This window comes from Hypanus sabinus, chromosome 2 (assembly GCF_030144855.1).
Source record: "Hypanus sabinus isolate sHypSab1 chromosome 2, sHypSab1.hap1, whole genome shotgun sequence".
Classification (NCBI taxonomy): domain Eukaryota; kingdom Metazoa; phylum Chordata; class Chondrichthyes; order Myliobatiformes; family Dasyatidae; genus Hypanus; species Hypanus sabinus.
The window spans coordinates 62497572-62511551 of NC_082707.1; the positions used below are offsets into that span (position 1 = coordinate 62497572).

The window sequence follows — 13980 nt, forward strand, 5'->3', positions numbered from 1 at the left end:
GCGGTTCTGTAACTCGGAATCTCCTCATCCGCCTGCTGCGCCTCTGCCAGTGCCTCAAAGTCTACCCCTTGGGAAAGGGCATGAACGGTAGGGCGAGAGAGCGCATCCGCCATGACATTGTCCTTACCCGAGACGTGCCGGACATCCGTTGTGTATTCAGAGATGTAGGACAGGTGGCGTTGCTGGCGGGACGACCAGGGGTCGGACGCTTTCATAAACGCAAAGGTAAGCGGTTTGTGGTCCGTGAACGCAGTGAAGGGCCGACCTTCTAGGAAGTACCTGAAATGCCGGATTGCCAGGTAGAGCGCCAACAGTTCCCGGTCGAAAGCACTGTATTTGAGCTCGGGTGGTCGCAGGTGTTTGCTGAAAAACGCCAGGGGTTGCCAGCGACCTGCGATGAGTTGCTCCAGCACCCCACTGACTGCCGTGTTAGATGCGTCCACTGTGAGGGCGGTAGGGGCGTCCATTCTGGGATGTACTAGCATTGCGGCGTTCACCAAAGCTTCCTTCGTTTGAACGAAAGCGGCGGCGGACTCCTCGTCCCAGGTAATGTCCTTGCTCGGACCCGACATCAGGGCCAACAGGGGGCGCATGATCCGGGCAGCTGAAGGGAGGAAGCGGCGGTAGAAATTGACCATACCTACGAATTCCTGAAGGCCTTTGATCGTGGTGGGTCGGGGAAAGAGGCGGACCGCATCTACCTTAGCGGGCAGAGGGGTTGCCCCGTCTTTAGTAATCCTGTGGCCCAGGAAGTCAATGGTATCGAGTCCGAACTGGCATTTGGCGGGGTTGATTGTAAGACCGTACTCACTCAGTCGGGCGCAGAGTTGACGGAGGTGGGACAGATGCTCCTGATGGCTGCTGCTGGCTATGAGGATGTCATCCAAATAGATGAACGCGAAGTCCAGGTCCCGTCCCACCGCGTCCATTAACCGCTGGAACGTCTGTGCGGCATTCTTCAGGCCGAACGGCATGCGGAGGAACTCAAAAAGGCCAAACGGGGTGATGAGAGCCGTATTGGGGACGTCATCAGGATGCATCGGGATTTGATGGTACCCTCGGACGAGGTCTACCTTGGAGAAGATCCGTGCGCCGTGCAGGTTTGCTGCAAAGTCCTGAATGTGCGGCACAGGGTAGCGGTCCGGTGTGGTAGCCTTGTTCAGCCTGCGGTAGTCGCCGCACGGTCTCCAGCCCCCCGTCGCTTTGGGCACCATGTGCAGGGGGGAGGCCCATGGGCTGTCGGACCGCCGGATGATCCCCAATTCCTCCATCCTCTGGAACTCCTCCTTCGCCAGTCGGAGCTTGTCCGGGGGAAGCCGCCGAGCGCAGGCGTGGAGGGGTGGTCCCTGGGTCGGGATGTGGTGCTGTATGCCGTGCCTGGGCAAGGCCGCTGTGAACTGCGGTGCCAGAACCGATGGGAAATCCGCCAGGACCCTGGTGAAGTCGTTGTCGGACAGCATGATGGAGCCAAGGTGAGGGGCTGGCAACTGGGCTGCACCCAGGGAGAACGTCTGAAAGGTCTCGGCGTGGACCAGTCTCTTCCTGGGCAGGTCGACCAGTAGGCTGTGAGCCCGCAAAAAATCCGCACCCAGAAGCGGTTGGGCTACGGCGGCCAGTGTGAAGTCCCACGTGAACTGGCTGGAGCCGAACTGTAGCTGCACCTGACGGGTGCCATAGGTCCTTACTGTGCTGCCATTCACAGCCCTCAGGGGGGGACCCGGTGCCCTGCTGCGGGTGTCGTAACTCGTTGGAGGTAAAACGCTGATCTCAGCCCCAGTATCGACCAAAAACCGGCGTCCCGACCTTCTATCCCACACATACAGGAAGTTATCCCAATGGCCAGCTGCCGTAGCCATCAGCGGCGGCTGGCCCTGGCGTTTCCCGGGAACTTGCAGGGCGGGCGACAACAGTGGGCTTCTGCGCCCCACCGCTGGTGGTAGAAGCACCAGTGTTCATTGGGCCGGGGGTTGGCAGGCTCTGCGGCCGGGCCTGGACTGGTTTGCTGCCGGGAGCGTGGCTAGAAGATCTGTGCGATGGACGCCCCGCTCACCTTTTTGGCGTTCCACAGCAAGTCCACCCGGGCTGCCACCTTCCGGGGGTCACTGAAATCCGTGTCGGACAGCAGCAGGCGTATGTCCTCGGGCAGCTGCTCCAGGAATGCTGCTCAGACATGAGGGAAGGTGTGTGTCCGTTGGCGAGAGACAACATCTCATTCATTAAAGCCGATGGAGGTCTGTTGCCCAAGCCATCCAGGTGCAGTAAACGGGCAGCCCGCTCGCGCCGTGAGAGTCCGAAAGTCCTGAGGAGCAGGGCTTTGAATTCCGTGTACTTGCCGTCTGCCGGGGGCGACTGTACGAACTCCGCGACCTGGGCCGCTGTGTCCTGGTCGAGGGAGCTCACCACGTAGTAGTAGCGGGTGTCTTCTGAGGTGATCTGGCGAACGTGGAATTGGGCTTCGGCTTGCTGGAACCATAGGTTCGGGCGCTGTGTTCAGAAACCCGGCAGTTTCAACGAAACCGCATGAACAGAGGCGGCGTCGGTCATTTCTGGTCCAAAAATGGTTTGGACTGTCGGGGTCACCAATTGTAGCAGTGTGCTACACGCAGCGCTAAAATTACGACACGGAGTCGGTAACTGCAGTCGAAGGAAAAAAACTTTATTCGAAATCTTCAGCCTCACTTTTAAGCCTCCCTCAACCTGCCCCCCATGGCGCAGAGGCTCCAAAGCTCTGTGTTCGCAAACCCCCGTAGGCTATCTAATTGTGAGTCGGTTCGGATGTGCCAGGAAATGGGTCGCCACAATCTGCCTATTTTATCAAGTGCCTTCAAATCCCCAAAACCTCATCCTTAATAATGGATTCTTACAACTTGCCAACTATCGAAGTCAGGCTAGCTGGCCTATAATTTCCTGTCTTGTGCCTCTCTCTTCTTATAGAGTGGAGTGAACTTTGCAATTTTCCAGTCCTCCAGAACAATTCCAGAATTCCAGAATCACTACTAATGCCTCCACAATCTCTTTCAGTCGCCTCTTTCAGAACCCTGGGGTGTATAACTGGTCCAGTTAACTTATCTACCTTCAGACCTTTCTTCTACCCAAGTGCCATCTCCTTAGTAATAACAACTATACTAATTTCTATCTCCTGACACACTCAACTTTCTGGCATGTTTCTGGCATCTTCCATTGTGAAGACTGATGCAAAATGCGTACTTATTCAGAATGTTAGCCTGCTTTTTTTTCAAATCTCCATCTCTACCTCTCCAGCATCCAGCTGTCCAATGTCTACTCTTGCCTCTGTTTTACTCTTTATACATCTAAAAAACTTTTGGTAACCTCTTTTATATTATTGGCTGGATCACCTTCATAGTTCATCTTTTTTATCCTTATTGCTTTTTGAATCTTCTATGGCTGGTTTTTAAAAACTTTCCCCATTCTCTAATTTCCCACTGATTCCTACTATTTTATATGCCGTTCCTTTTGCTTTTATGCTGTCTCTGACTTCCTGTATCAGCCACAGTTGCCTCATTCTCCCATTAAAACGCTTCTTCTTCATTGGAATGAACCAATCCTGTATTCTCCAAATTACTCTCAGAAACTTCAGCCACTGCTGCTCTACCATCATCCCTACTAGTGTTCCCTTCCAATCAACTTTATTTGGCTCCTCTCTCATACCTCTGTTATTCCTCTTAAACCAACATAATACCGATACATCAGATCTTCGCTTCTCCCACTCAAACTGCAGAGTGAGTGACTACTGCCTCCTAAGGGTTCCTGTACCTTAAGCTCCATAATCAAATCTGGTTCATTACACACTTAATTCAGAATTGCCTTCCCCCTACTAGGCTTGACCACAAACTGCTTTAAAAAATCATCTGCTAGGTATTTTACAGATTCCTTCTCCTGAGATCCAGCACCAGCCTGATTTTCCAATCTACCTGCAAATTGAAATCCCCCAGGACCTTGCCTTTTCTATCTCTCATTGTAATTTGTTTCTCATATCCTGGCTACTGTTCAGATGCTTGCTTATAACTTCCATCAGGGTCTTTTTACCTTTGTAGTTTTTTAACTCTACTGATAAGGCATCTATATTTTCTTATCCTATGTCATTTCTTTTTAAAACCAACAAAGCCACGCCACACCCTCTGCTCACCTGTCTACCTTTTAGATACGAATATCCTTGGATGTTAAGCTCCCAGCTGTATCTTCTTTCAATCACAACTCTGTGATGTCTGTAAGATCATACTTGCCAACTTCTAACTGTGTTACAATATCATCCACCTTATTTCATCCATGTTATTTCATTAGCTTTGCTGCAGTAAATAATTCTATGTATTTAACTGCTACTTATTCCACACACATATCTACAGCATTCAAAACTTTGAAATGCTGTTACTCACATCAAAATGTTAAGGTACACTAATCTTGTACATTAAAAACAATTTATTCACCTTCTGGCGAACTTGCACTACTGCTTTCCAGTAGTCTTTAGCTTCAACACGGTGGCAATCATCACACATCTGTGGTAGAATGACAAAATCTACCACAAATACTTGCTGCAATATTGTTCCACTCATTACCTGCACACAAAACTTGCTATTAGAAAATGTAAAATAGATTGAATATTATATACTACAACTTAATAACATAAATAACTTCAGTTGTACATGAGGTCAGAAAATGTTCCTCAGTCAAAGGTTCAAGACATCCAGGAAACAAAGAGAGCCAGCCAAGTCAGTAACATTACCAGCTCTGGATTGTGCAAAGTAATTTTTTAAAAATCTGAAGTCATTATAAGGCATGCAAAACTGAGAATGTTATCCACAAGCAGCCCATCTAATAAACAGGCGCTTCCCAGCCAACTTTCTTATTCTGGATAAGTGCTACTGCACTTTGGCACAGTTATAATTGGCCCAGTATAAATTAAGAATATCCAAATTAAATGGAGATTCATTGCTCAAGCTCTTAAGAAAGCAGTGTAGGACCCATGATCAAATATCATTTTGAAAATAAGAGTAAACATCTTTAAATGTCAATTTTTAAATGCATTTGAAATTTCTATTCACAATTCTTCATGATATTCAAAATTAAGTGACAATGTCAAGTCATGATGAAAGCTTCACCTGCAGTCTCTCAAATAATGCTGTGAATGAGTTTGCTGTTAAGGATTTAAGCTTCTTCTTACCTCCTTCTGAATGGTCAGCTTGACCTTTAACCTCTTTGAATGAGGCTCTGTCCAAATGAAGCCTGCATCTATAAGTCGCACCTGTGTAAAAGAAACCACATGCTGATGCTGATAACTAAAGTATCTTAGTGATTAGTCTTCCCCATGAGATTTCCTACACAGAAATATGTCCAAATCTACAACACTAGAATAAGGATAGCATAAAGGTTCTATCTGATTCTATCTGATGCTCATTCAGTTAATTAAACCTTCTTAAAAGATCAAAGTACAAAATGTTATTCCCTCTGCCAATTTTCTCTCTCCTTCCCAAGCAGTCAATTTGGCAGTATCCAATGAAAATCCTTCCAAATTTTATCCCATCTTTCAAAATTTCATCTAAGTAATAATATTTACACAGGTATTCATAGCAACCAGTATGAAAATTACAACTAAGCATCATAAACTATACATTTGCCACAGAGAGACCAGGAACAACAATTTCACTTGACGACTATTATTTTAACTATTTCTTTGTTAAGGGTGATGTTGACTAAGACTCCAGAATTGAGAAGACACACTGCTTAACTATTAACCAAGGACATTAGTTAAAAAATATTAGATGATTGGATGTGAGGGTGAGGGTGAGGGTTAGGGTACCAAAACTGGTATTTCACAAGTTGGTACTTCGTATTCCAAATGAGCAATTGGTGCTGGAATGAGTATTTCCCCTCTACTAGTAGTCCCCAACAACTTTTGCATAAAATATCTCTTACAAGTTTATTTGGTACGATCAAATCTGCCAGCTAACTGTTCATTGTGGTAATGCTATAGCAACACACACAAATGATGGAGGAACTCAGCAAGTCAGGCAGAATCTCTAGGAATGAATAAACAGTCAAAGTTTCAGGCCAAGAACCTTCAGGACAGAGAAGGAAGGGGGAAGACACCAGAATAAAAAGGTGGGGGGGGGGGGGAGAAGGAGGCTATCTGAAAGGTGGGTGGGAAAGGAATCTGATAGGATGGGAGAGTGGACCACAGGAGAAAGGGAAAAGGGTGGGGACCAAGGGGGTAAGTGAGAAAGGGTAAAAGGTCAGAGTGGGAAATGGGGGGGGGAGAGAGAGTATTTTTTAAACTGGAGGGAGAAATCAATATTCATGCCATCCAGATGGAATACAACTTGTTGCTCCTCCATCCTGAGGGTGGCCTCATCTCGGCACGAGAGCTTCGTATATTCACTGTATATAAACTGATGTCACAGATAACTTGCAGCTACTTTTAAATATTTAGCAGCTAATTCAACAAACAGAAGGATTATTTCTTCATTAAAATAAACACTGACATTTTCTTGTTAAATTTTACAAGATATACTATCAGTAATAGATTGTGATCAATAACCAGGTCTTTGAAACTGACATAAATATAACACAATCTTAAGCTATGAAGTATAAATATTCTTAGTCTGCAATTAAATATTCTTAAAAACAAAACTCAAAATAAAATAAGCTTTTTTCCCCATATGACCCAATCTACTAACCTTGCTCAAAGGGGCCTTCATTTTTTTAAGACACAAAGTTAAAAGTTCTCTTGATTCCAATGCACATTGTATCCAGGTTCCAGGAGGTTGAAGATATCTATCAGGCAAAATCAAAAGCCAGCATCTAAGTTAATTCCATAATTTGTTTTTTTTTTTGTGCGGGAGGAGGGATTTGGGGGTCAATGTGCCTGATCCCTTCTTTTCAAGGTTTTTTTGAGCAAGAAGAGGGATCTGGGTGTTGATGTGCCTGATCCATTTTGCTCATTTTTTTGTGCGGAAGGGGGGATTTGGGAGTTGACGTGTCTGATCCGTTTTTTACAGGGAGGTGGGATTTGGGGGTTGATGATCATGCTGCCTTTTCTTTTCTTTATTGGTTTCATGGCTACTCAGAGAACTGAAAAATTTCAGAGTTGTATATTTCAAATAAATCTGGGCAAGTTTGATGAATTAGGTGGAATTAGCAAATTCAATTATACAAGTGATTACCATATATCTTCAAGTTTTCATTCTGTAACCCAAGAGCAGTATTTTTCTATAAGGTGTCATGTCTCCTACATCAAGCCAAACAATATTTGCACATTCAGCATGGTAAAACTATATAGCTGATTTTAAAGGACTGATTTACTGCAGTCCAAAAGTTAAAACCAAATCTTAGCAAATATTTTTTACCAATACACTTTCAGCATAATTGTTTTGCAAATTATGAAAAGACATAACAAAGAGAGAATGGTGCTTTTATCAATGACATTTTCACTGTTATGACTCCTAACTTGTTTCTGTAGACTAAATATAGAAAAGATGCCAATCAGAATCAGGTTTAATATCACTGGCATGTGACATGAAATTTGTTAATTTAACAGCAGCAGTTCAATGCAATACATAATCTAGCAGAAAGAGAGAAAATAATAAATAAAACGTAATAAACAAGTAAATCAATTACATACATTGAATAGATTCTTAAAAAAAATGTGCAAAAACTGGTTAACTGTATATTAAAAAAGTGAGGTAGTATCCAAAACTTCAAAGTCTATTTAGATGGCAGAGGGGAAGAAGCTGTTCTTGAATTGCACAGTGTGCACCTTCAGGCTTCTGTATCTCCTACCTGATGGTAACAGTGAGAAAAGGGCATGCCCTGCGTGCTGGAGGTCTTTAATAATGGCCACTGCCTTTCTGAGACACCACTCCCTAAAGATGTCCTGGGTACTTTGTAGGTCAGTGCGCAAGATGAAGCTGACTAGATTTACAACCTTCTGTAGCTTCTTTTGGTCCTGTGCAGTAGCCCCTCCATACTAGACAGTGATGCAACTTGTCAGAATGCTCTCCACAGTACAACTATAGAAGTTTTTGAGCATATTTGTTGACATGCCACATCGCTTCAAACTCCTAATAAAGTATAGCCACTGTCTTGCCTTCTTTATGACATCAGTATGTTGGGACCAGTTTAGATCCTCAGAAATCTTGACACTCAGGAACTTGAAGCTGCTCACTCTCTCCACTTCTGATCCCTCTATGAGGATCGGTACATGTTCCTTTGCCTTACCCTTCTTTAAGTCCACAATCAGTTCTTTCATCTTATTTACATTGAATGCCAGGCTGTTGCTGCAACACCTTTCCACTAGTTGGCATATCACTCCTGTACACTCTCTCATCACCACCTGAGATTCAACCAAGTGATGGCCGCAAGAGGCTGAGGAACAATTATAGAATCGCCTTGAGTCAGTGGACTAGATAATGTTCAAGAATACATCTGAGGACCTGAGTGACTACAGCAGGGTTATTACAGACTATATAAAAACAGCCGTGGATGAGTGTGTCCCCATGAAATCATTCTGGATTTTCCCCAAACAGAAGCCCTGGATGAACAATGAAATGTGCAACCTGTTGAGAACCAGATCAGAAGCAGTCAAGTCTGGAGATCAAGCATACAATATATGCAGGCATGATCTCTGGAAGGCCATTTCTCAGGCAAAGTGGAGTTTCTGGACTAGACTGGAATCAATAAAAGATGCTCGACAGCTGTGAATGCCATAACCTCCTACAAAGGTAAATCTTGCAACATAGGGGACAACAGAGTTTCACTTCCAGATGAGCTCAATGCCTTCTATGCTCACTTTGACCACCAGAATGTGGTGGAACCATGACACACCCCCCATGTCTCCCGATGATCCTTTAGTCTCAGTACCTGAAGATGACTTACAGGCTGCCTTCAAGAGAGTGACTCCAAGGAAAGCATCCAGTCTAGGTGGAGTACCTGGTCAAGTACTGAAGATCTGTGCTGATCAACTGGCTAGTGTATGCAACATCTTCAAACTCTCACTCCGGCAGTGTGAGGTACCCACCTGCTTCAAGCAGGATTCAAACATACCAGTGCCCAAGAAGAACGCAGTAACCTGTTTAACGGACTATTGTCCACTTGCACTTACATCCACAGTGACGAAGTAGTTTGAGAGGCTGGAGTGGAAGCATATCAGCTCCTGTCTGAATGATGACTTGGATCCACTCAAATTCTACCAAAGCAACTGGTCTACAGAAGATGCCTTCTCACTAGCTCTTCACACAACCATGAAACATCTGGACAGCAAAGATGCATACATCAGGATGCTCTTTATCGATTACAGCTCAGTATTTAACACCATGATCCCCTCTAAATCAGTCAGGAAGCTCCAAAAGCTGGTCATCACACCTAAGTACTGCAATTGGATCCTGGATTTCCTCACTTGTAGACCCCAGTCAGTTCAGATAGGCAAAAACATCTCCTCCATAATCTCCATTAGCACAAGAACACCACAGGGATATGTACTTAGCCCTCTGCTCTACTTGCTTTACACCTATGACTATATGCCCAAGTATATCTCCAACACCATATACAAGTTTGCTGATGACACCACTGTTATGGACTGTATCAGAGGAGGTGATGAATCAGCATACAGGAGAGAGATTGAAAGCTTGGCTGAGTGGTGTAATAACAACCATGTCAATAAGACCAAGGAACTGACTGTAGACCTCAGGAGATGGAAGCCAGAGCTTCTTAGCCAGTAATCATCAGGAGATCAGAGGTGGAGAGGGTCAGCAACTTTAAATTCCTCGGCATCACTATCACAGAGACAACGGGGTGGATAATTCCACAGGGCTTGACCAGGTGTTTCCTCAGTCCCTGCGAGAGGCAAGTGCAGAAACTGCCAGGGCCCTAGCAGAGAAAATCAAATCATCCTTAGCAACAGGTAAGGTACCAGAGGATTGGAGGAAGGCCAATGGTGCTCCGCTGTTTAAAGGCTCTAAATATAAACCAGGAAATTATCTGCTGGTGAGATGACAGTAGTGGAAAAGTTATTGTAAGCTATTCTAAGGGACAGTATATATGAGTATTTGGATGGACATGGACTGATTAAGGATAGTCAGCATGGCTTTGTGCATGGCAGGTCATGTCTAACCTTATCGAGTTTTTCAAAGAAAGCTGATGAAGGTAAGGCAGTGGATATTGTTTACATGGATTTTATATACCCTGCTCAGAGTTTAGTAAAGAAGGTTCAGTCACTAATCAAAATGAGGTAGTAAATTAGACATTGGTGTTGTGAGAGAAGCCAAAAAGTGATAGACGGTTGCCCCTCTGACTGGAGGCCTGTGACTCTGAAGTGCCGCAGGGATCGATGCTGGGTACTTCGTTGCTTGTCATCTATATCAATGATCTTGATGATAATATGGTTAACTAGATTAGCAAATTTGTGGATGACACCAAGATTGGAGGTGGTGAACAGGAAGAAAGGGTATCATGGCTTGCAGCAGGATCTGGACCAGCTGGAAAACTGGCAGATGGAAATTAATGCAGACAAATTTGAGGTGTTGCACTTCAGTAGGACCAACCAGGTAGGTCTTACACAGGGACCTGGGAATTCATTGAGCGGCATTACAAGTAGATAGGGTCGTAAAGAAAGTTCTTGGTACATTGGGCTTCATAAATCAAAATACTAAGTACAATAAATGGGACGTTATGTTGAGTTGTACAAGACATTGGTGAGGCCTAATTTGGAGTTTTGTGTGTGGTTTTGGTCACCTAGTTACAAGAAAGATGTAAATAAGATTGAAAGACTACAGAGAAAATTTACAAGGATATTGCTGGATCTGGAAAACCTAAGTTATATGGAAATTATGCGGGGTATAGTTAGGATAAATGCAAGCAAGCTTTTTCTGCTGAGGTTGGGTGAGATTACAGCTAGAGGCCATGAGTTAAGGGTGAAAGGTAAAAAGTTTAAGGGGAATGTTGTGTATGTGGCCTGACTACACAACAATGCTATTAATAAAAACGCTGGAGACAAACTCTGAACACACATGTACAGATCAATACGTGCATAATAGCACATGCAACGACGTGTCCCTACAACATAAAGTAGTCCCATATTATACAGTAGCTATACAGTACACTCCTCCTCTTTTATTTTAATAGTGTACCAACTTTTTTTAACTGGGGCACTATGCTAAACAATTAAGCTGACCCTTAACATACAACTGCCTACCAATTGTTTACTTAGTAACTTAATAATATCAAATTATAACAAGCCTTTTTTTTTACTTTTGGTCTAAGACTCATTTATAACTCAAGTCTCTGGGGGTGGAGTCTTGACCTCTGAGCATAGGGAGTTAAGATGATGTGCGCCTCCAACTTGCTAAGAGTTCTAGGCAGCAGATCACCTCCATCTAATGAAGACTTCTCTGTGCCACTGTTCTAGATATATACACATTTTTGTGTTATCACTTATCTTCCTTACCCATATCGCATTTGATCCAACTGAGCTAATTACACAGCAAATGTTCGTATTCTCCTTAGATTCCAAATAGATAGCCTGACCTTTATGATACCATCTCTTATCATAATATAACTTTCCATCTTTTATTCGTGCTTCATATCTTTCTGCTGATGATTCAGCAGGAGTGCTGGGAAGATGCTCAGGAGATGCTGGTCTTTTCGGAGATTTAAGCTTATTGAGAGGTCGCAGATCTTCCATTATCTATTCATCTATTAACAAGTAATTTAACTGCGCAGGTGTAGGTTTTCGTCTTTTGTCTGTAATTAGAACAGGGTCATTAGGTCTCCTCCTTAGTTTCCTAGTCATTGTTGGCTTTACCTCCATAGGATCTCCAATGAGTTCCATTGTTAGCCTCTCATTCTCAATCATCTTTTTCTTTTCTACTAACTCAATCTTTTTATCTTCAAATTCCTTCACTGCTGCTTTCTTCTCTTTAATATAATTCCTTTCCACTTGTTCTGTCTCCAGTTGCAAAAATATCTCTGCATTTCGTATTCCTTCCTTGTATTGTTGATCTAGTTTCTTCATCCTTTTCTGATACTCCTGCAAAGTGCCTTCCTGGAACTGCAGTAGCTGTCTTTTGAGAGATGTCAATTTCTCCTGGTAGTCTTCATCATCCTGCTTATTGGCAATATCTGTCTCCCTTGTATCCTCTGTATCTTCATCCGAGTCACAGCCATGGATACCGTGTTCGTCCTCATTGTCAGCACTGTCTAACTCCTCTTCGTCGTTGCAATAGCCGACAATGGGTGAGAGGAGAGCTGCAGACGTCTTCTCTGCCAAGCTGCCCTCCTTTGTTGACACATCTAGTGCCTTGATGCTATGCCAGTCTGACTGGATTTTCCTGAATCATTCACGTCCCAGCAACAGTGGTCCTCAATTTTTCAGTACATAGAGGTTCCGTTGCTGTGTTTCACCTCCGTGGGTCACTTTCACTTTAATTTTGCCTTCAGGACGTACATTCTGTCCTGTGTAAGTCTTTAGCAGTTGTGGAAGAAAATTTAAAGCATTATTACCGATTAGGGAGCCATTTCTGCCACGACAGCTGTACTGTCTGTGCCAACTAACTAACCGTACCTAGCTATAAGTAACTGACTCCCATGATTGCTTGTACTTTAAGAAGGAATGGGAACTTGTTTCTCTCTGAACTGACTGTTCCGTAATCTGCCCTAACACAGCAGGTAGAGTAATTTTTAAGCTGATTGGTGCTTCCGGTTATCACCTAGAACATGTTGTGAAACTTCTCTATTCTACTTGTGTGAGAAAGTGCTTTTTGTCACGTATATTTTGATGATGAGTCTAATCTTTTGTTGAACAGAGCCGTGAAGCTCTGCTTTAGGAATCTGGGCTCTCCATAATATCATGTAATAAAACCCTTTAGTCTGAAACAATTCTCTGAAGTCGACCTGATCTATTCTGTCTGCTGCCACTGAGATTTTTTTCCACAACAGTCTGGCGAAGAGGATGGGATCCTCAATATAGTCTCCTAACTGAAAGGGGGAGGCTAGAAGAGCAGGATCCAAAAAAAAGAACCCTAGGCGGAAAAGGAGAACACAAAAAAGTGCCATCCAAGTTGGGAAGGAGAGTCAGTCTCCTAGCTGAAAGGAGGAGACAGGTGTCCTACGTTCTAGCTGAAAGGGGGAGTCAGGGGGTGCTTGTGGGAGTACCAAGGTAGCTACCAATTTATTCCGTGACCAAACCCAGAGACTTATGGAAAGACAGAGGAAACACATCAGTGAGCACTCATTGTATACTAAGTGTGAATAAAGAAAGTATGTCCGTCTAAACTAAAATTGAAATCCTAAACAGGAAAAGCGGGAATTACGAGCAGTAGATCGGCTAGCGCTGATCCTGCTAATAAGCCAAAGAGTTCCGGTGGTAAGACAAAGGCTTTGAACACTCAACTGCAGGTAGGAAAAAGACTGCCAAAAAAGATTAAAAAGATAAAACAGCACCACCAGCAAACAGGAGACACCTTAGTCCTGCCTGGATCCCCAGCGGATACGGTAATCAGAGAGACCAGAGATGATCCTTATGCGATAACATTCAGTAGAGATTTGCATGAGCGGTTACATAGGGATTGGCCGTATGGGGGAAGTTTTAATTTGAGACTAATCCAGTGCTGGGAGGACGCTACCCAAAATAGGGACAGCGACACAAATTGGTATGCTGATTACATGTAAAAACATTTTAAACAATGTAAGGAGGTGGCTAAAAAACAACAGCCTCCAAAGAGAAAGGAGATTAAGTAGCCTGAAACAGAGATAGCTGGGGTTGAAACAAAACCTGCCACGGGACTTTATCCACAACTCCCTGTTCCGGCCAGTGCCCTATTGGCACCCAATAGTGAAATAGACAATTTAATAATGACGACTGCCTTGGGATGACCGGCAGCCACTCTTACAACCCCCCATGCCAGAAGTTCAGGCATCTGACACCCCCAGGGGAGCAGACATCACTGTAACGAGAGAAGGGTCTCAGGAAAG

General features: G+C 44.1%; 1 protein-coding gene across 1 annotated transcript in view; it reads right to left on the reverse strand.

The window, feature by feature from the left end:
• The window catches only part of nmd3 (NMD3 ribosome export adaptor), a 59899-nt gene that overhangs the window by 29543 nt on the left and 16376 nt on the right, over positions 1 to 13980 (reverse strand). The window contains exons 3-5 of the mRNA XM_059947020.1: positions 6693 to 6789; positions 5180 to 5260; positions 4446 to 4574 (exon numbers count right to left, since the gene is read on the reverse strand). Of these exons, the coding sequence (XP_059803003.1) occupies positions 4446 to 4574; positions 5180 to 5260; positions 6693 to 6789 (307 nt within the window). The remainder of the gene's footprint in view (positions 1 to 4445; positions 4575 to 5179; positions 5261 to 6692; positions 6790 to 13980) is intronic.